General features: G+C 43.3%; 2 protein-coding genes across 5 annotated transcripts in view; one reads left to right on the forward strand and one right to left on the reverse strand.

The window, feature by feature from the left end:
• CCDC92 (coiled-coil domain containing 92) overlaps window positions 1-11,663 on the forward strand; it is an 86,816-nt gene extending 75,153 nt beyond the window's left edge. For all 3 annotated transcript variants that reach the window (XM_033956160.1, XM_033956161.1, XM_033956162.1), the window contains 3 exons: window positions 2,476-2,622; window positions 4,920-4,961; window positions 10,529-11,663. In XM_033956160.1, the coding sequence (XP_033812051.1) occupies window positions 2,493-2,622; window positions 4,920-4,961; window positions 10,529-11,304 (948 nt within the window). In that variant the 5' untranslated portion in view covers window positions 2,476-2,492 and the 3' untranslated portion in view covers window positions 11,305-11,663. The remainder of the gene's footprint in view (window positions 1-2,475; window positions 2,623-4,919; window positions 4,962-10,528) is intronic.
• A 5,164-nt stretch (window positions 11,664-16,827) lies between these two features.
• Window positions 16,828-27,372, reverse strand: part of DNAH10 (dynein axonemal heavy chain 10) — a 543,078-nt gene continuing 532,533 nt past the window's right edge. For both annotated transcript variants that reach the window (XM_033954155.1, XM_033954154.1), the window contains one exon: window positions 16,828-17,818. In XM_033954155.1, the coding sequence (XP_033810046.1) occupies window positions 17,672-17,818 (147 nt within the window). In that variant the 3' untranslated portion in view covers window positions 16,828-17,671. The remainder of the gene's footprint in view (window positions 17,819-27,372) is intronic.

Raw genomic sequence — 27,372 nt, forward strand, 5'->3', positions numbered from 1 at the left:
ATGCATGGACCGTGAGGCACCCTGGAGCTGTTTTAAGTTAGCCCAGGGGTTTGGATGGGGTAGGGAGGGATGAGCAGGGGAAAATGCAGACCGGGGAGGAGGGAAGGAGAGAGAGATGCCAGACCATGGGAGTGGAGAGATATGCCAGGCTTTGGGGAGAAAGATACCAGAACCTGAGGGGGGGAGGGGAACAGAGATGTCAGATCACAGGAGAGGGAGAGATAGAGAGGACATTGTGCACAGATGGAGGGGAAGGGGAGAGAGGGAGGAGATAGTGCACAGTGATAGGTGTGGAAGGGAAGAAAGATAGAATGCTTCTTATGGATAGATGGGGAGAAGAAAGATGGAGGAGATAGTACACATGGGAAGGTAAGACATGGAAAAGTAGATAAATTTTTTGAAGAAAGCAGAAAAATGGAAGAAAGTTGAATGTTAAAAGTTAATGCCAAAGATGGATGTAGGTTTGATCCAAACAGACCAGGGATTTTAAATTACAGTCCACTTGAGGGGGCAATACTTTCAAAATAGAACAAAACACAAAAGACCCCCCTCTCATTAATACTGAGCAAGTTTCTCAAATAATATCATCATATAACATTTAAAGGCTTTTAAATATTTAAATGTGCTCATAAGCTCTTCAGCAAGGCGCCACAGCAGCGGTACAATGTCGCTGGAAAGGTGCTTGAATTTTAATCATAACACATTGTATGGAGCAAGGATTCTCGCTTCTACTGGAGTGGCAAATGTTATGGCTCTACAAAAGCTGTTTAACAGTAGACCACTTATCTGAAAAGGTCAGTTCACGGCTCCAACACAGTCTGTGTTTTCGCTACGCTACATTAGGAAACCGGAAGGATGAGCTTTTTATATTGATTTTATTTGCAGTGTGCAGTGCCTGAGTTCTTTGGTCTACACACTTGATGTTGAAAAAGAGTACTTCTGTATTTATAATAATATGCACATAATATGCCTGTGCTAACATATCAGTTTCCTTTCTAGGTACAAGTCCAAAAATCCAAACTGCTCGGTGATTAAGTTAGTCCAGATTTTTGTTTTTGTTTTTTTCCAGATTCTCATGCAGCATTTTTAAAATTCAGATTTAAAGAATAAAAAAGAGATGAACAAACCAATTATATTGATTTATTCACTAACCAAATACAGAATACCTCATTTATCAAAATGGGTATATATACAGGAAAACATACAAAGAAACTTAAATATTATGTCTCATTGACCCCCCTCCTTTACAAAGCCGCACAACCATTTTTAGCATTGGCCGCAGCAGTAACAGTGCCGACACTCATAGAATTCCTATGAGCATTATAGCTGTTATCGCCGTGGCTGGCTCTAAAAACACTAGTATGCTTTTGTAAAAAGGGGGGTGAATTAGACTATATTAGAAGAGATAGAAAACATAGGTATTTTATTGTCCATGTTATATTTATTGTAAGAGCTCCAGCATTATTGTCCATCTCTCTTTTCTCTCCCCCCCCCTCCCACCTCCAAAGTCCAGATTTCTGGGCAGTCCGGATTGCAATTTTAAAGGATCCAGATTTCTGTCATCCAAATATTTGGACTTGTACTGTACCTAGTAAAATTTGAAACATGATTTTGAACCTAACACAATTTTGCATCGACTCAAAAGTGATTCGGGACCCCATAAAGGAACCAACTGACCAAAGGGTTCCTCTCTGCCATCATATATTTTTTCATTTCTTTGACAAGGACCAACATGCATTTTAATCAAAAACATCTATTATATATATAATATATTATATATCTGTATAAATGCCTTTTGGAAACTAATTTGGCCCCAAATTAATAAATTACTAGAAAATCATGTAGGACTCTCATATGACACCATATTATTTGGAACTGCAATGAGAACTCAGAGTCCGATCTCAGCAAATAATAACAAATTACTATTAATATTGACAGGAGTCGCCATACAACAAATCACTCAAAATTGGAAAGACTATACCAAATTAAATTATACGTTCTGGTGGAACTCTGTTATATATATAAAATGGAAAAAATACTAGCATTACAAAATGGAAATCTTCATAATTTCAAGAAAATTTGGCAACCATTGACTAATTATTCTAATGATTAGACTTCTTAGCACAATTGCAGTAATTATATAAGAATGGGGTGGGTTATTGTATAATTTTTGGAAATAATATTTATAAAAATGGGGAGGGATTTATAACTTCTGATTATATATAATTTATAATATATACTGTTTATAAATTAAGTTTTATTAATGACAGATACAATGATATATAGTAATTAATTATATTACTTGTGAATCAATTATTGTAAAGATAAAAATTAATAAATAAAAATTTAAAAAAAAAAAAAACATCTATTAGTGGTCTCTACTTTGATCTTTATTTCTACAGCTAAATGATTTAATGCTGCTCTCTCCCTCCCTGCCTTAATATTGATTCATTTTTCATCATCTCTTAATAATAGATTAGCTGGATGCCATCATGGCAACCTCAAATATGGAGAATCAGCTACACAGTGCCCAGAAAAACTTGTTGTTTCTTCAGCAGGAGCATGCCAACACACTAAAAGGTTTGCATGCCGAGATCCGTCGCTTGCAGCAGCACTGTACAGGTAAGGATGTTAAGAAATTAGTATGTAGGTACCAGGAATCAGCTGGGAGGTAACAAAGATGAATCTGGTTTTCAAGTTCCTCTCTCTCTCTCCCAACCAAAGGTTCTGGATTTAAAGAGCTCTGCAATGAATATGCATATAACATATTTGCATAGATGGAACTTATTCAGAAAGGAACTTTTCCAATTATGTGACTGGAAATAAACCAATAATTTGTACATTTTGGATACCTAAAAAGAAAATTTGGTGGGAAAACCTAAAATCCCATTAATGGCAGTTCCATTTAATGTGAGATTGATCTTGTAAGCCAAAATAAAGCATTTTAGAATGTCTGATTTCAATTTGCTGTTTTGTTTTTTTAACTATATAAACAGTTTCCTAATGAGAGACTTTGCTAAAGGGGTCCTTTTACTAAGCTGTGGTAAACACTAACACATGCTTACTGCAGCAAAAAATACCTCAGGCGTCACATGGTAATTTTTGCATGGACACACATTTGCTAAAAAAATAAAAGGTATTTTTTAGCACTGGGGCAGGTTTAAAGATGGATAGTGGGCGTGTTCTGTGCTAATTGTTTAATGCAGCTAATGGAAAAATTAGTGAATGGCCATTAATATACAGTAAAAATGGCCTTAGCACATGGGAATGACTCATGTAAGACAACAAAACAAAAAGAAGACCCAATGTTCCACAGTAAAACAATCCAATGATAAAAACAAAAGACTGTGGGTGTGGATGTTCTGAAAGATGATTTATTATTCTCTCTTCACAATAAAAACATAAAAATAAAAGTCTGAATTAGTAGTACACATGTGATTGTCCTACCGGACCCTACATGGTCCGTGTTTCAGCGAAACCACCTTCCTCAGGGGTCCAGATGATATAGGGTACACAGATAAAAGTACGAGCTAAAAACAATGTATGTGTCTTTGAGCAGAAAAACAAAAATTTGTGCCCTACATCATCTGGACCCCTGAGGAAGGCAGTTTTGCCGAAACACGGACCGTGTAGGGTAGGACAATCACACGTGTGCTACAAATTCAGACTTTTATTTGTATTTTTATGTTTTTATTGTAGAGTGAATAATAAATCATCTTTCAGAACATCCACATCCACAGTCTTGTTTTTATCAATGACTCGTGTAAGGATAAGCTAAGGCCACTTATTACTGTAGTTTGGTAAAAGGGCCACAAAGTGTCCTTTAAATGATGTATGAGTATGATCAAGTTCAATGAAAAAAAAAATTTAAACCATCCCTTGAACTTGATATTGGCACCTGACTAATAGATTTATCACCTTCCTCTTATGCTCCTCAAATCATTCCTGACAGAAGAAAAGATCCTAAAAAAAATCCTTGTTTAGAACAAGGCACTTCAAAATGGTGAACTAGAAATTATTTTGTAAGATTTCTTTTTTATTTCCAAGTGCTTTTTGTATTCAGAGATTTTCAGCATCAAGAGCTTCATTCAGTATTAGTTAACCATGAATGGAACATTTCAAACAGCAGTTTTATTCTGAAATATTAGAAATTAAAACTAAAATGTACCACTGTTTTTTATTGTCCAGTTACTGATCTGCCATCAAACTGCTGATCACAAAGACATATGAGATAGAAATCGGCTAGTCTGGTAGCTTAATAGCAGAATTGTAGACAGACACTTTTAAAGATAATTAAGTATTAAACAGGGTCTAACTTGGGCCAAGTGCTGTAAATAATTCAGCGTACATGGCATTTTGGCCAATTATAGAAATGGATTTTCAGTTACAGAAAGTCTTTTTAACCACAATCATTTTTGTCCTCATCAAATACACATCACTGTAATTTGGGTAGTAATAATTCCTTATTTTGTTTAAACCGCTGAAGCCATTGTCACTGAACTCTGCAGTCTAGCACTTCCTGTCCCTTAGTTTTTCTAATGATACTCTGTATTGTATTGCATTAGAGCTCTGGATCAGTATTGATGGTTGGCATCATCAGACATTCTCTGCTTTCCATCTTCATTAAGCTAGTTCAGCATTTACTGGACATTAGTCATTGATAAAAATAAATACTTTTATGGGAAATCTGCAAAGCCTATACAACAGAAATAAAGATTGTGCAAACTATCCATGATGTGCTTGGTGCATGCATTCTCTGGAAGGGATCTGTTTTATCTGCTCTTGATTAAGCATTGGGTAAGTCACTGACATACAAATGCATTATGAGGTTGAAATGATTGCATGGCCCAGCCTGAAGAAATAACGGAGACCTTCTCTTGACGGACACACTACTGACATATATCAAACCTCTCTTTCAGATTTGACATATGAACTGACTCTTAAAACTTCTGATCTGACAGGTAAGATGCCTATGAAATGTGTTGCTTTTGTTCCACTTACAGAGATATTAGCATTTCATCAGCCAGAATAATCGTTTCAGACCAAGAATCCATTTTGTTTTCTCTTCTTGGACACAACCATTATGAATCAAATGCTGAAAGAACTTGTTTATGTACCCTCATTACAGCTGTTATGGCATTAGTCTGAAAGAAGCATGTTCTACTGGCCCAAAGATGGGAGTAAGGTTATGCAGCTCAGCACTGCAGCCTAAGAATGGTGTTGCAACTTTGATGAGAGAGGCAAGCGCATACTGAGTAAAAATGATAGGTTAGAAGAAAACAGATAAAACTTTTTCCTACTGGCATTTGCTGTTTGTTCTGTGGAAGGAATGTCAGCTATTCATGCACTGCTAAGCTTTATTCCTGTTCATGCATAGCTTAAACTGAAGGTCATATTAGGCAGAGAACAGAATCAGTTGTAAGCTGGTTATATTTCAACAAAAGTTGTAGCCATGGTTACAGGTGTCATCTGAATACCCAGTAATCGTGGACTGGGACCGGATAAAACAACAGTCATACTTCTGTAAAAGTGCTGAATTGTACATAACACTATTCTCAGAAAGGTCTTGAAAATAAATAAATAAACTGATAAATTTACACAAGCTGCACTGTACATCACCCAACACTGAACAGTCATCACATTATTCTGAAAGGTAGCTTTGACAGACACTGAGATGATCAATCGCCGTGGTAATGCACTGGCTTCCAAGCCTTTCCTGAGGAAAGTTGGGTTTTCAGGATATCCGCAATGAATGCACATGGGATAGACCAAATGTATATACATTTCTCTCAGATTTATTCTGGATATCCTGGAAACTCACTGTTGTGTGTGTATTAGTAGGAGAAGAGGGTGTTGAGAAGAAAAAATAAGTCTCCAGAAAAGAGGATGACTAAGATTCTGACTAACTGAATTGTGCTACTGTTTGTTACCTTGATACGCTGTCCTTGTTTGGATTCCGTGAATCTGTCCTCTCCTGGTTTGCCTCTTACCTTTCCCAGCACACCTTTAGTGTATGTGTTGGTGGGTCCTCTTCTGCTGCTACCCCGCAAGAGGTTTGCATACCCCAAGGTTCTGTTTTATGACCTCTTCTCTCTCTACACCTCTTCCCTTGATGACCTGATCTCCTCCCATGGCTTCTAGTATCACCTGTATGCTGACAACTCCCAGATCTTCCTCTCTACATCTGAAATTTCACCTAAAGTCCAAGAAAAAGTCTGTTTGTTTGGCTGACATTGCTGTCAGGATGTCTTGCCATCATCTGAAACTAAATATGCTTCTAAACCCTTTGCTGCTCCTCCTCCTTTCTCCATTTCAGTAAATACTACTGTCATTGTTCCAGTCTCCTCTGCTCGCAACCTTAGAGTGGTCTTCGATTCCGACCTCTCATTTTCTATGCACAGCCAACAAGCTTCTAGGACCAGTCGCTTCTATCTCTTCAATATCTGCAAAATTCACCCCTTCCTCTTTGAGCACACTACCCAGACCCTTCTTCAAACTCTTGTAACCTCACGCTTAGATTACTGCAATCTACTCCTAACTGGTATCCATCAGTGTCGCCTCTCTTCCTTGCAATCTGTGGAAAAAACTGTGCTACGCGACTCATCTTATACCAACCTCGCTACACTCATGTCACCTTTCTCCTTAAGTCACTTCACTGGCTCCCTATCTGCCATCGCATACAGTTCAAGATCTTATTGCTGACCTACAAGTATGTTCATTCTGCTGCCCCTCAATATCTCTCCTCTTCTCTCTCCTAATACCCTCCCAGAGAACTCCGTTCCTCAGATAAGTTGCTCTTTAGCTTTACCCTTCTCCTCCTCTGCCAATTCTAGACTTTGTTCTTTTCATCTAGCTACCCCTATGCCTAGAATAAATTACCCGAATTCGTCCATAAGCGCCTTCCTGTGTTAAAAGCAGACTGAAAACCCATGTGTTTGTTATAGCCTTCAATCCTTAACCCTACTCCTCTGACCTCTAACCCAGCCAGCTGATTAACCGTTTCCCTTAACTATATCAATGACATCCTGTTTGTCTGTCTTGGCTGTTTAGATTGTAAGCTCTTTCGAGCAAGGACTGTTTTCTTCTTCTTTGTTACTCTGTGCAGCGCTGCGTGCGTCTGGTAGCGCTACAGAAAAAATTAATAGTTGTAGTATATATATACAGCAAAAAGTTTACTTTTTTCTAAACAAAAGGATGGGCAGAACAGCTTTTAATTCCAAATGATTCTGAACAAAATTTGAGATTACTTTTGACCAAAATGTTAGATATGTACCCAGGATTAGCATGTTTGAATACTAGTTCAGTGCCATAGGGTGTAAATACAGAGGGGTATAGAAAATTGCTTCCAGTTCACCATCTTCTCTCACTGGTAATGGCAGAGTGGGCAGGAGGGGGAGAGGTACACCTATAGCATGGTACTATAGAATAGTTTTCTTTAATTAAGCACTAGAAATCCGTGGGCGGTCTACAAAGATAGTGAAACATAAAAGGCAATGGATACATAGGAAAATCTATAGCTACAGAAAAAAGGAGCTGGTTGTCATTGGTGAGACCGCTCCTGGAGTGTGGTGGAGGAGATCCAGAGAAGAGGAAACTTATAGTTCTAAATATGTATACTCTGGAAGAGAGGAAGGACAGATATTCAGATAACTGCACAAGTAGAAACCTTTCTTTACTTTTTCCCCCTCCTCCTTCCCCCTCCCAATGATCCCTGCCCCCTCCTCTCATACAATATGCTTTGCTCCCCCTTCTCACAAATTCAATTGTACTCTTTTACGGTAAATACCGTTTATGCTCTGTATTAGTCCTTCCTTACTTAAATTGTCAATGTAAACTAGTTTGACCCTTCGATTGTCTTGTTATGTTCTTCTTTTTCAACTGCACTGTATGTAACTCATCTATTTGTTGTGAACCGCCTAGAACTCCCTGGGTATGGCGGTATACAAAAATAAATTATTATTATTATTATTATTATTTTACCATGGAAAGGACGTTCTAGAAGAATGAATGCTGAAATGAGGTTCAGGAAGGGAAGTAGGCTCAGGCATTCCATCAGGAAATAATTGTTCATAGAAAGGTGGTGGAGGCTTAAACAGCGACAAAGTTCAGGAAACACAGAGGAGTCTTAGGGCTCCTTTTACTAAGCTGCGGTAGCGTTTTTAGCGCATGCTGAAGATTAGCGCTCGCTAACCCCTGCGCTACGTGGGAAAACTAACACCAGCTCTATGGAGGCGTTAGCGTCTAGCGCGTGCGCTAAAACCGCTAGCGCAGCTTAGTAAAAGGAACCCTTAGTGGCAAAAAAAAAAAAGAGATTACAGAAACAAGATCTAACAAAGTATGGCCAAATTCTTTGTTCTTTCCAAACCTCTACAATGAATATGGATGAGATAAAGTTCTGCATATACTGATATTATGAAAATATCATCATGAATATTCATTGTGAGGTCCTAAAAACCTGGCTGGAAGGAGTGGCTCCAGGACTTAGCAACAGCGTGTTTAAAGTACTCTGCTTGAATGCTTCAGTGATAAAGTGTAAGACTGCCAGAATGGTGAGTTGGTGGTATGAAGTGTTAGACGTTCTAGCAGAAACATAAGCAAACATCCAGTCGGATGTGTCTGGAAGCTGCAGTGAGAGAATTAATCAGTAGCTAGGTCTAGCAAGCTACACATTCCTCATTGTCATCCAAGTTGGTGGCCTATTGTCTTGAAAGGCCACAGAGATGTAAGAAACCAGATGCTTGGGCAATAGCCCTGTTAGTTTTGGTAGCTTGTGAAGATTATTACAGAGTTTTGTGGTTCCACATTGAAAAGGAGTGTACTCTGAGGCAACTGGGATATATTCTTCACAGCATGGACATGAATGACTGGATAGGTTGGGATGAACTGACTGATTATTTTCTGTAATCATGTACTATGTGAGCTTTACAATAGCCACAAAAAGAGCAGGAAATGTCACAATGAAATCTCCAATTCAGTAAAAAAAAAGAAGAGACAGAAAGATGCTTCCGAGCCTGAGCTGAGTCAACCAATAACTTTTATTCATAGGGGAACATGCAGAATCGCAAATATTAGAAGACCCAAGGAACAAGTCTGGACAGGCATTCTCTCAAGGATGATGTCACCTCTCTGTGGCTGCCTTATCTGACTTGTCCAGAGAAAAATATTTTTTCTGAATTACAAGAGATGGTAAATTAAAGTTATTTTTAGGAGATTTTTGTACTATGCTTGTCCCTGTTGGCAGTGTCTCTCTTCTCTGTAGTCCTGCGATAGTCAAGCCCGTTTTATTCTGTTGGCTGTGACTGTATGCCAGCTGTATGTAATGGATTGCCATACCACAGAAAATGAACTTGTACAGCAAAGAAAAAAACCTAATGTAGAGAATGTGATTGGCTTGTTAGGCTGTCATATAAATCCCATTTGTGAACAAAATTAACACAGGGCCTGACTAACATGTAAGGATCTGTTACACTTATGATGGTACGCTGCTTTGAGCTTCCTTTTGGTTTGGGAAGGTGGTATAGTTTGTAAATAAATAAGCTAACAACCAAGTCGTCTGGTGATTTCATTCAGATTTATAAAATAATTTAATGCTATAGATATTTCTTGTAAGAACAAAATGCACAGTAAGCATTTTGTCAAGCTAAGGTTGCCATTTGCCAGAGAGCATGAACTCAAATGCAGCAAGTTTTTAAATTATCAGTCATAAAATAAAAATAGGTGGAATCATTGATTTTCTTCATTGATTTTACTTCCATTATGTTTTACATTAGAAAAATTGCTCAGGTTACTTTTAAATCAATATTGATATTACACAACGAACCACAGGTCTCATTATTGTAAGGGAAACTTCAGGCAAAAATGAAAGGAAAATATTTTGTTGTTTATGATTTGAATTAGTTGATGCAGGGTATTGCAACCTAGAGGACATCAGGTGAAGACTATTCATTCCAGTTATTCCTGTTTGCACATCAAGGTTTATCCTGTGTCTGTTTGGGGGAAGGGGGAAAAAGAGGCAGTGAGAATTCTGCTGGTTTAGGGAAGCTGGCAGCGGTGATGGCAGCAGCGGAAGAGGAGGGACACTACCGAGAGGGAGGGAGGGAAAGGAACAAATGCTGGACATGAGGGTGGGAGGGCGGTCTCAAATATAAAACAAGATTTTAGGCCATTTTTTAGCCCAAATATCTCAGTTTATATTTGAGTATATACTGTATTTATTTACTTGTGTAAATGCTTTATAAAATTGTCCTCAGTTGGTTTTGGGGATAGGTTACCCATTCTAAATAGGCTGAAGTATTTATTAAGACTGTGACTTAAGCACTGTTGTCTGGCATTGAAGTACGGATGCATCTTAAGAGTAGAAGCTTTGGGCCTTGTTCAAAAAGAATATTCCTATTCTCAGACTAAAAGGAAAAGCCTTTTACAATTGCTCTTGTGTTTTCTAAGAGATACTTGTAAGCAGTATTTCATTTTGCATTTGAAACAAAAGTTTGCATAAAATCTTGATAGTCTACTGCACTTTTATCTTTAGGAAATGGTAACTCAAGAAGTGACGAGTTGAAAAGAAAATGTGAAGAGCTTGAAGCCCAACTAAAAGTCAAAGAAACTGAAAATGATGATTTATTAAAGGAGCTGGAACAGAAAAATGCTATGATACTGGTGCTTGAAAACACTATTAAAGAGAGAGAGAAGAAGTATTTAGAAGAACTGAAAATTAAAAGCCATAAGTTGAATATGCTATCAAGTGAACTTGAACAGCGTGCAAACACGGTGGTTTATTTAACATCTCAACTGCATGCGACAAAGAAAAAATATATGAGCTCAAGTGGAACAACTGAAGCCACCCCATCTGGAAGTCCAGTATTGTCTGGCTATAAGCCAGCTCCTCCCAAAGAAAAATTACCCGAAACGCCAAGGCGTAGGATGAAAAAGAGTCTTTCGACACCATTAAACTCAGAGTTTGCCGAGGTTTACAGACTAGGATCTGATGGACGAAAAATAGTTTTACGAGAGCCCTTGGATGCAATGCCAGATCCTACCCCTTTTTTGCTGGCACGAGAATCTCCAGACACACACCTTATAAAAGAGAGGCCTTTAGTTATTCCCCCTATTCATTCTGATCGTGCCTCTGCTGAGCCACACAGTCCAGCAAGAGAAAAGCAGCAGAAGGCACATATTGGGGTGGCACATCGAATCCACCATGTAACACCCCCCCAAGCTCAACCAGAGGTTGAAACACTAGCAGTGGATCAGGTGAATGGAAGCAAAGTTGTTAGAAAGCACTCTGGAACTGACAGGACTGTTTAAAAATATACCCTAAAATCAAACAACTATGTTAATACTTAAAAACTGTTATATTGCCTTTATCTGTTATCACAGATAGTATCTGCAGCTGTTTCTTTAAAGTGCCCGGGCATGCCCAGTGTTTTCAGATCACCCCATCAATTGATTACTACCCTACTTGTACTAATTTCTCTTATTGCAAAATACTTAATGACTAAACTCTGTGGCCAAATACACATAATACTCTACAGCTTGCTTCTTATTAAAACTCCATCTAACTGCAGCCATTGACAAAAGCACAGGCCACAGATTGCATCATTGCAGCCTATATATTAGCAAATGTAGGTAAGAGCATACCTTTATATTAAACTTGCAGCAATGTGTTCCTGCTGTTAAGAATGTGAAAATGTCATGTTCCTTTTGTCTCCATAACTTGTATTTACACAATACTCGCTGTGTGTTGTAATGACAAAGCTTTCCTGGCCATAATACTGAACATTAATGCAGATATATGTAGATGTCAAAGTGCCGTTATTAATAAGATGACTTTTACCCCTTCCTAGGACATGGACCTTAGAGGGTGGTTTCTGTTCAAAAATTACCATGAGCCCATTAAGCTTGAATTTCCTCATTCAACAAACTTCCAATGATTACAGCAAGTTCAGAGCGATTAGTAAGGTCACGCCACTTGCAATTTTGTGGCAGTATGAATTGGCTTTAAGGAATTTCATAATAAAGCTTTATAAATAAATTTCACTGAGGCACAAGCCAATACATGACGGAATCAGCTCGGGAAGAGTCTGTTCTCTTAGTTTACTGTGTGCCAGATGCTACTGATTTGTCCTTTGGGAGTCTTGGCAGTTGTTTAAGATCTAGGCAGACAAGTAGGTACTAAAATGAGTTTTAAATCCGTTTACTTAAAAATAGTTAGCATCTGGCATCACTAGAGGTGTCCATTAGTTCCTAGAAAGTGAAGTTGTTTACCTGTAGCAAGGGTTCTCCATAGACAACCGGGGAATGCAACCACACTCCATGCTGATGTCACACTGCTGCTGCTACTATTACTATTATTTCTAGAGTGCTACCAGACATACACATCACTGTAAAGAATCACAAAGGAGACAGTCCCTGCTCGAGTGAGCTTACACTCTAAACAAGACAGGATGCCAGGGTAGGGGTTTACAGTTAGAGGGGATGGCTAAACTTCTGGCTAGGGTGGCGAGCAGAGGTTAGAGGGGAGTAGGATTATAAATTGAAGGCTGTCTCAAAAATGTGAGTTTTCAGCCTACTTTTATACAAGGGAAGGGGCATGATGGACAGACTTAGGCAGTTTATTCCAATTCTGGAATTGGAATTGGAAGTGGAGGAGAAAGGTACAGAGGAACAGAGTTCCCAGGGAGGTGTATAAGGAGATGCAAGAGGAAAGATATTGAGGGGCTGCTAAATGAACACACTTTATAGCCTGTTTGCTGGAGCTCTCCCTTAACACAAATAAATATTTTCTTGATTTCTCTGAGCATGCACAGGGGTTCCTACATCTTTGAGGTTATTTGGAGTCCATAGGCACTAATTTGGATTTATGCACTATTGTATAACACTGGCACCCAAAGTGTCACATGTGCAACCCAAAAGGAGGGTCATAGGCAATTCAGGAGCATTCCAAACATAAGTGCACTGTTATAGAATACAAGGGTAATGTGCCCAATTTGCATATCAGGATTTACACCAGTATTTAGCCGGCATAAGCCCTCGCACCCAAAGTTGAGGGTGGGACCGCTTAAGCACTTTCTGTAAAGGACACTCAACCCAAAGCACCCTTTCTAGCGTCCAGCACAAATTTTTCTTGGTGTCTAAATTTGGTACATTTATTGAAACCAGACCACTGCCCCTCCTCCCTCTAGTCTGTTCCAGAGCAAAATCTTTTAGTAATGATGCTTTGTGATACTCTTCCTCCTCTCCTTTTATTTGTTTTTCTTATGGGGGTTGGGAGGGGATGGTGAGTGTGATCTACGGAGAACCATTACAAGTAAGCAACTTCACTTTTTCTGCAATAAGCAGGAGGAATAGAAACACACTACATGGTGATTCCAGAGCAAAGGGCCATTTTGTTGTGTGGTATTTATTTTAGCGACCCACATATGAAGGGGAGGAGGAGAGCATAAGCGCCAACTGTTGCAAATTATGGGGATGCTAAACTCAACAGAAATTAGCGCTCCCTGGACACAAGAAGTTTTTTCAAGTACCCACAGCACCTACAAAGCTGGCCCCTCTTGAGGAGAGTTGTGTGTTGAAACGTTGAGAATTTACAGTTCTTTGAGAAACAAGTAGCCATATATTTTGAGCAGCTTGTGGCTAAATATTGCACTGCAAGGGAAAGGACTTGCATGGGTCAGTGGAATATTCTATGTGTAGAGTTCTTTCAACGGTGGTGGTCCAGTCACTGCCATCAATCAGGTTTTAATGGAACTTGTGGGTCAGGCAGGTTTCCAAGTTTATTTCTAACTTGATATTTTGCCCATCAAAATGGCCATCTGAGCAATTTACAATCAATTTTAAAATAGGAAAATGGGTGGGGGGGGGGAAAGAAAAATAATGTAAAAGTCCTGAAATGACCAGAAGGGCAGTGTTAAAAAGAATTGCTAAAGGTCTGTAATTAGCTTACATAAGAGACAGGATTTCTATAAAGCCTGTGGGACTTAGTCTTCTACATGGGACTTTCCAGCTTTAGTGTATAGGTAAAACTCAATAGGGTCTGCCTATTCTACCTCTTGCATTTATTGGGTAGATGACAGCTTAAAATCTAATAAATGTAAATTTATGTGCATAATAAAGTTGCCTTTTTCTATGCACGTTATGAATATAAGGGAGTGTCTTGTTTTACATACAGATTGAAACAATAGAATTGATTTATTCTGCTAGGTCTGACTCACACTTAGTACTTAAGTTAATGTTGTAGTAGACCTAAGTGAGCAACACAGACAGGAAGATCCCTGATGTAAGGGTCCTGCAGCTTGTATTTACTGGAAGACAGATGCCACTAAAAGGAGCCTCACTCAGTTGCTTGAAGAGCAGATGGGTAATCCTTGACTTAATCTTTTACTGCTGCATGAAATGATGTTCATTAGAAATTGAGTCTCAGTTAATCTGTGCTTTGGTATCATTTCTGGCCCCTGAGATCAGGGCTTTTCTCTACTATTGTAGTTCCAATTATTTAACTCTTGGCACCTTTTTTTTTAGATAAAAGAGAAAGAGAGCAAATCCCCCCAATCTTCAAAACTATTTAACCAGCCAGAAATGACCACTGACCAAGTATTCATTAGATAACTGGTTATCTCCATTGAATATTTGCGATTAGTGGCTAAAAGATAACCTGATATATTGCATGATAAGCAGCAATAATATTCAGCACTACCCAGCAAAGTTTAGTGGGCAAATTGGACTGCTTAAACAGCAGCCCTATCTTTGCCCACTATAACTTAAGCAGTCGGTGCTGAATATCAACAACCGGATAAGTTATAGCTGATCTAGAAAAACCTGGATATTTAGGGCTCCTTATATAAGGTGCACTGGCCGTTTTAGCATGCACTAAACGCTAACGCAACCATTATAGTCTATGGATGTATTAGCGTTTAGCGCACTAAAACGGCTGCTGCGCCTTAGTAAAAGGACCCCTTAGTTAGTTTTCTAGCCCATTCTCCCTATATTCTAATGCTGGTTACCAGAAAGAGCCCAGCATTGAATATTCAGGTTTACCGCCAACAGGGGGCTTAGACAGGCTGCCTCCCACTATATGAATATCAGGCCTTTAGGAGAATAAGCATAAAGGAGCGCTGGGCCATGTCTAGAAGGATTTCTGGGCTCTGGGAGGGTGATCTGAGATAGCGCTGAAGAGGATGATGACACCGATGTGTATGGCTGCTTTTATCTTGCTTATCCATGGAAAGCATTCATCCTGATGAGGTTCTGTTAAGTCAATATTCATGTTTTTGCTGCTATGCCAAGGCTATAAACATGTCAGCTACTTCCACTGTACAAGTCCTGGCAGTGTTCCTTTTAAAATGTATTTGTTGGGATTGTATGTTTCCTAATAATTATAACTTGATCTAGCTGAATGATTTCTTCTGAATCTTAAAACACCTATTAAGATTCCCTGTTTCTACTTAATTTGTGTTAAAGGACATGTGATGATGATTTTTCCTCAAATTCACAATTCTGTATTTTATGAATAACAAGGAACACGTGGAGAAGCATAATTAAAAAAAGTCTAAATCCCCTTTTGGCCTAGGCCCTAAACGTTGAAAGTAGAAGCAGGAAAAATGTCCATTCTCAAAAAAAACACCCAAAAGGAGGTATTTTTTAATATAATGGCCTGCCTCTACATTCAGCTGTTTAAACGCCCAGACCACCACTACATGTACACTTAAGACATATAATCAACCAAAAAAAAGCCTAAGTCCCAAACACCCAACACGAGGGGGCCAGTCCTTCGCCTAAAAGCTGGATTCTGTAACCGGTGTCTGTCAAAAAGAACACCGGTTACAGAATACACCCTTCCCCCCCAGCAATGATCGTGGCAGGAGAGATAGCCAATCTCTCCTGTTGCGATCCACCCCTCCCCCCCCCGATTGGATTGGGCAGGAGGGAGCCCAGGCCCTCCTGCTCGGCATCTTCCCACCACTCCTGACACAATAGGGGCAGGAGGGAGCCGTGACCCCCCCGACATCTGGGCAGGAGGGAGCCCAAGCCCTCCTGCCCCGGCGAGTCACAACCCCCCCCCCCCCCGACAACATCTGGGCAGGAGGGAGCCCAAGCCCAGCCCATGTGTCTAAGGCCACAATCACAGGTGGGGCCTAAGGCAACTGGGCCTATTCCGGTTGGCCCAGGTGCCTCAGGCCCCACCTGTGGGCGGGGCTTGAGGCGCCTGGGCCAATCAGGCCCTAAGGCTCGCCATTCTGAGGATGGTGGGCCTGCCGGACGGATGGGCTTCGGACCCGTCCGTCCAACTTTCTTAAGATACCGGGAGGGTGTCAGGGGTGAGGGTCACCAGTGGGGGGGTTCAGGGGGGCCCAGCGGGGGTTTGGTGGTGCGACAAGGGCAGGAGAGCCTGGGATACCTCCTGCCCATATCTTAGAGGGACTGGGGGAGTAGGGGGTTTTGCCAGGGTAGGATCATTATTGCGGCAGGGGAGATGAGCCACCTTTCCTGCCGCGATGGTTGCGGTGGAGAGTGGGCAGGTTTCCGGGGCCACTGAGCTGATCGCGGCAGCCGCGATCAGCTCAGCAGCCCCTTTTTCGGAACTTATACCTGTTTTGACTTCGGTCTAGGTCGGCCCACCTCCCGCCCTTTCCCCTCCTCTAAAAATGCCTCTTTTCGCTCTAGGCGTTTAGAGGCAGGGGAAAAGCCTAAACTGGTTTTAGATACATTTAAAACCAGCTTTGGTTATGGGTACTTGGACGATCAGGCTTTTTGATCGGCCAAGTACCCATTTAGGCCACTTTGTAGATGTTTTTTAAAATTATTATTATTATTAGAGCCCCAGAGTGTTTTAAACTTCGTTTTATTGGAAATTTTCACTTACATAAAAATCAATAATTACAAATAGTGGGCTAAGTGTCAACAGATTACAAACTGCAATATCAAGTTGAAGAGTAATTATTAAGCTATGTTATAAAAGGCACTTTAATATGCCAGTTTACTTTAACTTTCCCCAGGAAAGTATATGCATTCTAGCTTAGAACCACAATGTAATCGTGTTCCCCCTTCCCTGCAGCAAAAATCATGCCCCCCAAAAAATTAAAGCCCTATGGCAACACCCCCCCCTGGTGGACAGAAGTGATGCCAAATCACTCCTGCATTACTGGTGCCAAAATCCAAAATGATTCCAGTTGTCCTGCAGCTTCTCTTTGCCCCCATATTAAACACAAAAAGATACTGTGCATTAGCAGTGCCTAGATTTTAACACTGGTGAGGCCTGCAAGATCTGGGATTTGTAGACTACCTCTTCTCCCCCTCCTCCCCCACCCCCTCCATACAAAGCATTAATAAATGAATGAGCATATTGATAATCTCAAGAAGGGGGCACTAAATGACACCTTATTTTATATATTTTTCTTTCCAAGGATTACCATGGACTAAGGTTTATTATAATCTGTGAATTACCTCAATTTTACTTTTAATGAGCTGCTTTGGCTGTGATGATCATTTATATTTTCCTCATGTTCAGATTCTCTTTTAACTCATCAGATATTGCATGTTAAATCCTGAAAGTGGCCTAGACCCCCCCTAGTTTGATGAGTCCCTTGCAGTTCTGACCAAATTACAACAGAATTTTAATTATAATAATCTGAAAGCCACTCAATAATGGAAAGGGATAAAAGGGAGAAGCCAGCATCTAGTCAGAGTTCAGTGTGAGACAGACCCCCTGGAGCACCCAGTGAGAAATGTGCTTTGTAGTATATAGATCAGCTTCAAACACCAAGCCAACTCCCATGGCATTTCGTCTCATGGATGTGGTGTAGACTGGAGTCCTGAAAGTGTTCTGTAGCAAGAATGAACCACAGAATATGTTAGGTTTAAATGCACGCTTCTCACATTTAATAAGTAAACGGAATACTGCAATTATTCTGACTCATGCAACTTGAAAGAACTGAGGCTCCAAAGAAAATAAAAAATAGCAGTAGCACTAATTCAGTTTTAAAAGCTGGAGCTTAAGCAAAATAATTAGGGGTCTGGCTAAATCCAAATCCAAGTAATATTGCTCAGGTTTATGTTTGGATGTTATTGTTATCGGAGGATAATTACTAAAGCTGTATCCCATTTTCTAGCTTGCATTTATTCTGGAAATGATCATATCCAATGACCTCTCCTGACTTACAGCTAAGTGGTCTCATAATTCATGGTGGTTTCAATAACGGATGTCCTAGCATTGGATAAGAACAGATAACCAACCAGCATTAGCAGCCTTGTTTGGACAATGCTGATTACTACCCTCAGCCTCTCTTCACACATCCCACCTTGCTTGTATGTCAGCCAGCAGCTTGGACTTACATAGAAACATGATGACATACTATCCATTCTGCTCATCCTCAGTAACAAGGAGAAATTAGGTTCTTACCTGCTAATTTACTTTCTTTTAGCTTCTCCAGACCAGTAGAGGTTAACTTTACGAATGGGTATATATCTAATCATGACCAGCAGGTGGAGACTGAAAACAAAACTTTGGGACAGTATATCCTAGCCCCTCCTCTCTATTTCCCTCAGTCTGCCGAATAGCCAAGCAGAACCAAGAACTGGAAAACAACAGAGAGAAAAAACAATACTCCGAAAGGAGTAACAAATAACATACCCAAAATGCTGTTGGAAAATGCAGAGGAGAAATTCCCGAAGGAAGAATGACCCCACAGCTCGCCAGCTAAGCCAGCCGAGCCACAGCCGCTGTTCTTCAATTCTCCCCGGCCCTAGAAAAATACTAGAACCCGCAGCAAAAACCAAAAACTGCCCGCGCAACAGCCCCAACAACAACAACAACAGACAGGGTGGGGACCTCTACTGGTCTGGAGAAGCTAAAAGAAAGTAAATTAGCAGGTAAGAACCTAATTTCTCCTTCTTTAGCACTCTCCAGACCAGTAGAGGTTAACTTTACGAATGGGACGTACCAAAGCAGTCCCTCTCACGGGCGGGACCCCCGAAGGGCCGATACCAGTACACGCTCACCGAACACCACGTCCCGACGCGCCTGCACATCAACCCGATAATGACGAACAAAGGAATGCAAGGAGGACCAAACCGCAGCCTTACAAATATCCACTGGAGGCACGAGCGACGACTCAGCCCAAGAAGCCGCCTGACCCCGAGTGGAATGAGCCTTGAGAAACTCCGGAACAGGCTGCTGTTTCAGAAGATAAGCGGAAGCAATCGTCTCCTTGATCCAGCGCGCAATAGTAGCCTTAGAAGCGCCAGCTCCCCGACGAGGACCCGCCAGGAGGACAAAGAGATGATCGGACTTCCGGAATTCCTGGGTCCGCTGCACATAAGAGCGAAGGACCCGACCGACATCCAACTTGCGCAGCTGCCGTTGCTCAGAAGAGCCCTCCCGACCACCCAAGACCGGGAGAACCACCGATTGATTGACATGAAAAGGAGAAACAACCTTCGGCAGAAAGGAAGGAACAGGCCGCAAGACGACCCGCTCCCTAGAAAACTCCAAGAAGGGAGCCCTACAAGAGAAAGCCTGCAGCTCAGAAACACGCCTAGCAGAAGTAATGGCCACCAAAAAGACCGCCTTCAAAGTAAGGTCCTTCAAAGAACAGTCGTCCAAGGGCTCGAAAGGCGGACGCACCAAAACAGAGAGAACCAGATTAAGATCCCAAGAGGGAACCGAGGGCCGTAGGGGAGGCCTAAGCAACTTGGCCGCCCGCAAAAACCGAATCACATCAGGAAGAGCCGATAAACGCTGACCTGACACCAACCCTCGAAAAGCCGACAGGGCCGCAAGATGAACCCGGAGAGAAGACCAAGCCAGGCCTCTATCCAGGCCATCCTGCAAGAACTCCAGAATGTTAGGCAGAGAAGCGCGAAAAGAGGTCACTCCCCGCGCCCGACACCATTCCTCAAAGAGACGCCAAACCCGCACATAAGCCCGAGAGGTAGAAAGCCTCCGGGACCCCAACAGTGTAGAGATCACCTTGTCTGAATATCCCTTCTTGCTAAGGCGACCCCTTTCAAGAGCCACGCCGTAAGACAGAAGGGAGACGGGTCGAACATGGGAATGGGACCCTGCATCAGAAGGTCGTCCGAGAGAGGCAGAGGAAGAGGATCCGCTACCAGGTGCCTCACCAGATCCGCATACCACGGACGTCGAGGCCAATCCGGCGCCACCAGCACCACCAAACCCGGATGGTGAACAATGCGAAGAAGCACTCTGCCCACCAGCGGCCAAGGAGGGAACACATACAACAGCCCCTCCGTTGGCCACTGCTGGACCAGAGCATCCAGACCCTCGGCCAGACCGTCCCTGCGACGACTGAAGAAGCGGGGCACTTTGGCGTTGCCACCCGTGGCCATCAGGTCCATCAGGGGCTGCCCCCAAGCCTGCACTATCAACTGAAATGCCTCGGCGCCGATACACCACTCTCCTGGATCTAGGAAGTGACGACTGAGGAAGTCTGCCTGAACATTTTCTACTCCGGCTATATGAGAGGCCGAGAGGTCCAGCAGATGGGATTCCGCCCAAACCATGAGCAGAGCCGCCTCCTGCGCCACCTGAGTGCTCTTGGTGCCCCCCTGACGATTGACATAAGCCACCGCCGTGGCATTGTCCGACAGCACTCTGACCGACTTGCCCAGCAACAGGGAGTGGAAAGCCAACAGCGCCAGACGGACCGCTCTGGTCTCCAACACGTTGATCGACCAGGCGGCCTCCTCCGCGGACCAGGTGCCCTGAGCTGAGTGACCCAAACACTGAGCCCCCCAACCCAGGAGACTCGCATCCGTCAGGAGCACCGTCCACTGCGGGAGATCCAGACCCACCCCCTGAACTAGGTGAGGGGTCTGGAGCCACCAACGCAGACTGCAGCGTGCCAAGCCTCGCAGGGGAACCGGAACATCCATCCCGTGCCTCTGGGGAGACCACCTCCGGAGCAGAGCATACTGGAGAGGACGCATGTGGGCCCGCGCCCACCTCACCACGTCCAGGGACGCCGCCATCGACCCCAAGACCTGGAGGAAATCTCGCGCCCGAGGACACCGGGACGCCAAAAGCAGGCGAATCTGAGATTGCAATTTGCTCACCCGGCCCTCTGGGAGGAAGACCTTCCCCAAGGAGGTGTCGAACAGCACCCCTAGGTACTCCAGACGCTGAGCCGGGACCAACCGACTCTTGGAAAGGTTGACCACCCAGCCCAGCGACCGGAGAAACTCCACCACCCGAGCAGTAACCCGGGAGCTTTCCTGCAACGACTTTGCCCGAATTAACCAGTCGTCCAGGTAGGGGTGTACCAGGATGCCCTCCGACCGCAAAGCTGCCGCGACGACCACCATCACCTTGGTGAACGTCCGAGGAGCCATGGCCAGCCCAAAGGGAAGCGCACAGAACTGAAAGTGCCGACCCAAGATCGCAAAGCGCAGGAAACGCTGATGAGAGGCCCGAATGGGAACATGCAAGTAGGCCTCCGTCAGATCGAGAGAAGTGAGAAACTCCCCCGGCTGAACCGCCAGAATGACCGACCGCAGAGTTTCCATACGGAAAGAGGGAATCTTGAGAGTCCTGTTGACCCCTTTTAAATCGAGGATGGGCCGAAAAGTCCCCTCCTTTTTGGGCACCACAAAGTAAATGGAGTACCTGCCCGTGCCCCACTCCAGAGGGGGCACCGGAACAACTGCCCTGAGATCTAGCAAGCGCTGAAGGGTCTGGCGAAAAGCCTGCATCTTCCCCGGAGTCTGACACGGAGAAGCGAGGAAAAAATCCGGCAGAGAGCGGGCGAACTCCAGGGCATAACCGTCCCGCACCACCTCCAGGACCCACTGATCGGACGTGATCTCGGCCCATTTGGGGAAAAATTCGCGCAGCCGAGCCCCCACCGGAACCAAAGGGGGCGCCGGCAAGGCGTCATTGTGCAGGACGGGAAGCGGGGGGACCGGCGGAGGGATTCCCTGCCCCCCGACGGGCCCCCCGAAAGGGCTGCATGCGCTGGAAGAACCGACCCCGGGAAAATCCCGGAGACTGGAAAGAAGCAGCCCCACGCCCAGGGCGATACTTGCGAAAATCCCGCAAACGCCCCCGGGCCGCACCCCCCCGAGACGCCGGGCGGGCACGGTCCTCCGGCAGACGGGGAACTTTCGAGTCCGACAGAGTCTGAATCAACTTATCCAAGTCCTCTCCAAACAAAAACGACCCCCGAAAGGGAAATTTAGTAAGCTTAGCTTTGGACGCAGCATCCGCCGCCCAAGCGCGCAGCCACAACACACGCCTTGCGGCCACGCCAAAAGCCATAGACTTAGCCGATATCCGCACCAAGTCATATAGAGCATCTGAGAGGAATGAGGCCGCCATCTCAATCTTCGCAACCTCCTGATCCACCAGAGACCAGTCGTCAGACTCTCGATCCAAGACCCGCTCCGCCCACCGAAACACGGCGCGAGCGACCAGTCCCCCACAAATAGCTGCCTGGACCCCAAAGGCAGAGACCTGAAAATTTTGCTTAAGGATGCTCTCCAATTTGCGCTCCTCAGGGTCCCGCAAGGCAGAACCGCCCTCAACAGGCACGGTATGCCGCTTGGAAATTGCCGAGACCACCGCATCCACGACTGGCGAAGCTAACGTAGCCCGATCCCCTTCAGGAATGGGATACAGGCGAGCCATGCTGCGCGCCAGCCGAAACGGCGTCTCCGGCGTTTTCCACTGCTCCAGAATAATATCCCGAATATCCTGATGCATAGGAAAAGAGCGGGAAACGGAACGGATCCCCCGTAACAGGGGGTCCCCCACACGCGGAGTCTCCGGCGGCGCGTCCTCAAAACGCAAAACCGAAGAAACCTGTTGAATAAGGTCAGGCAGCTCATCTTTCTGAAAAAGGCGCACCACGGACGCCTCGTCACTGGAGAACGGGAAATCCGACAACCCGCCGCCAGCTTCCGTCCCCTCCAGAGAGTCCTGGAACTCCTCAGAAGGGTCCAGGTCCTCCTCCAGACCGACCCGTTCCTCCGACCACAAATTCTCGTCCCACGACACCCGCGGACGCTTGGACAAGGGAGGCGGCGGAGGGGACGTCACGCCAGACGAAAGAGGCAAAGCCGCAGGGAGCGCGGAGGAAAAACCCACCCCCCGAAACCCCCTGGGCGCAACCAGGACCCCCAGCCGCCTGAAAATAGGCTCTGCATAAAGAAAAGAAAAATTCAGGAGAAAAACCCCCCGAGGGTCCCAAGGGACTCCCTGCCACAGCAGGGGACCCAGCAGAACCTTGCCCCTGCATAGTCAAAACAGGGGGAAGGTCACCTGAGGTGGAAGACAAAATGGAGGGGCCAGACAGAGAAGATGGCGGTTTTCCCGCCAAAAAAGCTCCCTCCATAGCCTGAAGCGGCTGAGAAACCTGAATAGTCTCAGCCGCTAAAGCAGGCAAGCCGGCATCAGCTGTCAAAAAATCTGCTGAGAGGGAATCCTCTAAAACCCGACCGTCGGCGGTTTGGGGAATCCCTCCGTGGGTGGACGGAGAAGACCGGGCTTCCCCACCGTTCCCTGCCGACTCGCGAGGCACCATCGGCGGGGAGCTCTGGGCGCCTGCAGCCGCTGCCGACGGAGCTCCTCCACCGCACCGGCCTGAACACCGCTTGCACAGGCCGGCCGCGAGTGCCTCGCGTCTGGAGCACAATGAGCACTTTTTCCCTTTAGAAGTGCTCATTGCTCCATACGCGACCTAGCTGCAAAAAAGTGCCGGTTAGTTGAAAAAATACAGTAAAATACAGTTTTCTTAAAGGGATACAACCCTCCAGACCAGCACTACCTCAGGATTTTTTTTTTTTTTTTTTTACAGAACAGACTCCACAGGCTCTCGAAGCAATATGCCTTGCTTGATTTAGGGGGCAAGGCTTACTGCTGAGGCTCCTCTAAAAAAATGTGGGGAGGTGGAGGAAGTGGGGGGAGGGACCCCGCTCTTGACCCGCCGGGTTTGACACCCCCGAGGTCGGACGAACCCCCAAACAGAGTCCGTCCAAGCTCCGTCCGGCTAAAAACAGGGACAATAAACCCCCTAAACAAATTCCAACAGCCCTACCAAGGGAGATGGGTACAGATCACTCAACACCTGCTGGAGACTGAAAGAAGACTGAGGGAAATAGAGAGGAGGGGCTAGGATATACTGTCCCAAAGTTTTGTTTTCAGTCTCCACCTGCTGGTCATGATTAGATATATACCCATTCGTAAAGTTAACCTCTACTGGTCTGGAGAGTGCTAAAGAATATCTCTTACTCTCTCTAAGAGATCACACGTGCCTAGCCCGGATAGAAACATAGAAACATGATGGCAGAATGATGGCAGATAAAGGTCAAATGGCCCATCCAGTCTGCCCATCCCCAGCATCCACTATCTCCTCCTCTCCCTCTTGGCTAAGGCTCTTAACATTTACATCTCCTTTTCCTATAGGCTAAGGCTCTTTACACCTGCATTGTGAGATCATAGAGCTTTATGGTTATAGAAACATAGTTAATCCAAAAATCAAAAAAAGAGAGAAATGTATTTACCGAAATTCTCACAAAAAATATGTACTTCAATACAAGAGAATAATTGTGCTCAGTGATGTGAACAAATCAGATAGCCACTGGGAGGTTGATGAAAGTTCAACTCAAAACATCATTGCACATGCCCTACCTGCCTCCAATGTTCAAAAAGTATCTAATACCATTTGAAAAAGTTTATCTAAAGTATTAAAACAAAAGATTACTTATCTCAGTTCTTGTAGACTCTCACAGTCCCTTAGGCAGGGAGCACGGAAGTTGTAACAGGCAAAGGAGTCCTCAACCAGCTGGCAAAAATACATGCCTGTGTGATAAATTCCCCAAACAAATCCACAGTGAACACCAAAAACTCACAAAAATCAAAAAAATATACAAAAAAAAAAAGTTTAAAAAAGTTTAAAATCCAAGTCACAGTGTGTATATAGTCAATCCAAACTCTTTTTCTTCGACACCGCAGTGTTTCGACCAGCTCTTTCTCAAGAGGAAAAAGGCACTGGAGATATAAACACACACAGCAAGATTTGGAAAAAAAAGAAAAGCACATCTGAAAAAAATGCATTTAAACCACATTCAAGTCCCAGTGTTCACTAATTATACAACTATCTTACCGGGTGGAGAGCAAGGACCACACACTATCAAGTTCAACAACGCAGTAACCGTTGGGCCCAACCACGTGACCACGGGAGCAGCAGGGAGTAAATACACTTCTAAATCATGACGTAGCCATCCCAGCTGGAAACATCAAAAACAATAGGGTCCAACGGAAAAGCAGTGTCAAAAATACATTCCTATCAATGCGGTACCAGCCATTCAATTTCCCTGTTAAGACCACAAGGAATAATAATTTTCCATGCAAATATTAGACACTGTTCATGATAGGTGAGAAGCTGAGATATGTCACCCCCATTTCTAGGACAAAATTGCTTCAGCACACAAAATTTTGAGCACAAGTAAGATTCACTCCAATTGATCTATATGACATTTATGCTCACCTCCACGGATTTTTCAGGACTCTTAAGCTAAAATTATATTTCAGTTGGGACAATGATTTCATTACTAATAACAAAACTTTCATAGATTTTCATCATTTACCATCAACTTGGGTGCCTCCTGGCCAGTCTGATGATGTTATTTCTGTGTTTTAAAAGTTAGTTCTTAGGGATTTATCATTGTTAGAACACAGAAAGATTAAGCAACCTTTCAATCTTGTGCTCAAAATGCGGCTATTAAATCCCTTTCACAAGACACCTCTATAGTGGTGACTCGAGCAGACAAGGGGGGTGGGGTGGTAATACTGGACTCTATTAAATATCAGGAATAAGCTTATCGCCAATTAGCTGATATTGAGGTATATTTCCAACTTCCAGATTATCCTACTCCTGACTTTCAAAAAGAGGTTTATGAGCTTCTATATCAAGCCAATAGTGATCGGATTCTGTCCAGTAAAGAATTTTAGTACCTTTTTTGTCACTATCCTGTGATTCCTGTGATCTATTTCCTTCCTAAGGTACATAAATCCTTGTTAACCCTCCTGGCTGTCCTAACGTAAATCTTTATTTGAACCGTTATCTCAGTTTCTCGATTTTTTTCTACAGCCTTGTGTCAAGAATATTAAATCTTTTGTATGTGACTCTATGGATTTTCTGGTGCAGCTTAGTCAGATTGAGATACCTGTCCAAACCCAAAACAACGTTTTACTGGTAACTTTGGATATTGCCTTACTTTATACCAGTATTCCCAGTCTGAGGTTATACTTACTCTTCAGCGTGTGTTGTCTTCTTCTCATTTGGTTGGCAATCATCTTGAACTCTTGCTCTCCATGGCTGACTTTGTCATCAAGAAAAATTATTTCAAATATAGTGAACAGTTTTTCATCCAGAAGGAAGGCATGGCCATGGTAGCCACTATGGCCCCCTCTTTAGCTTGACTTTTTATGAACTATATGTTTATTCTTCTAGTTTTTACCATAAATACTAAATGTATCTTTATTGTAAACCGTTTCTATCCCATGTACTGTCAAATGTATCTTTATTGTAAACCGCTTCGAACTTCACGGTATAGCGGCATATAAGAAATAAATTATTATTATTATTATTATTATTATAAAGTGATCACCTGGATCAGATATATAGATGATATTTCTGTCATTTGGACAGGTTCTAAATCTGAACTGGATGAGTTTCTCATATATCTTAATCAATGTGACCTTAATATCCAGTTTACTGCTGCCAGTCATCCTGTCATTGCTAATTTTCTTGACCTAAAGCTGATTTATAATGCTGGTAAATTTGAAACTACCATTTTCCGCAAGGCTACTGATACTAATTCAGTATACACTATTGCAGATATCCTAAACCTCTCCACAATAGTATCCCGGTTGGGCAAATGTTGCGATTGAAACGCTTATGTTTGTCTGAATCTGATTTTTAAAATGCTTTTATTTTCTGATACACTTATAGAATTGCCAAATGTGGTTATCCCGGTAAGGTTATTAAACAAGCTGCAAAGCGTGCTACCTGTGCTGAACGGGAATGGTTGTTTCTTCCTAAATCCAACACTAGTGTGCCTGATCATAGAGTGACTTGTGTACTGCCTTTTCCCCCACTGTCTGCTCCACTTCAAAACATCATTAATCATCACTGTCAACTGCTGGGTTTTCACCCTGAATTTAAGGAGAAACCCCGTTTTGCTTTTAAACATGGAAAAAATTTGGGGGAACGCTTGAAACAAAATGTTGGATATAATATCAATAATGATGCTGGTTATGCCCCTTGTGGAACTTGTAGGTACTACCAGTTTTCTATGCATACTCATACCATTCATATTCCTAAAACTGATATTGACTTTGAATTACGATCAAAGACC

This window comes from Geotrypetes seraphini, chromosome 8, assembly GCF_902459505.1.
Source record: "Geotrypetes seraphini chromosome 8, aGeoSer1.1, whole genome shotgun sequence".
In the NCBI taxonomy this organism is placed as follows: Eukaryota; Metazoa; Chordata; class Amphibia; order Gymnophiona; family Dermophiidae; genus Geotrypetes; species Geotrypetes seraphini.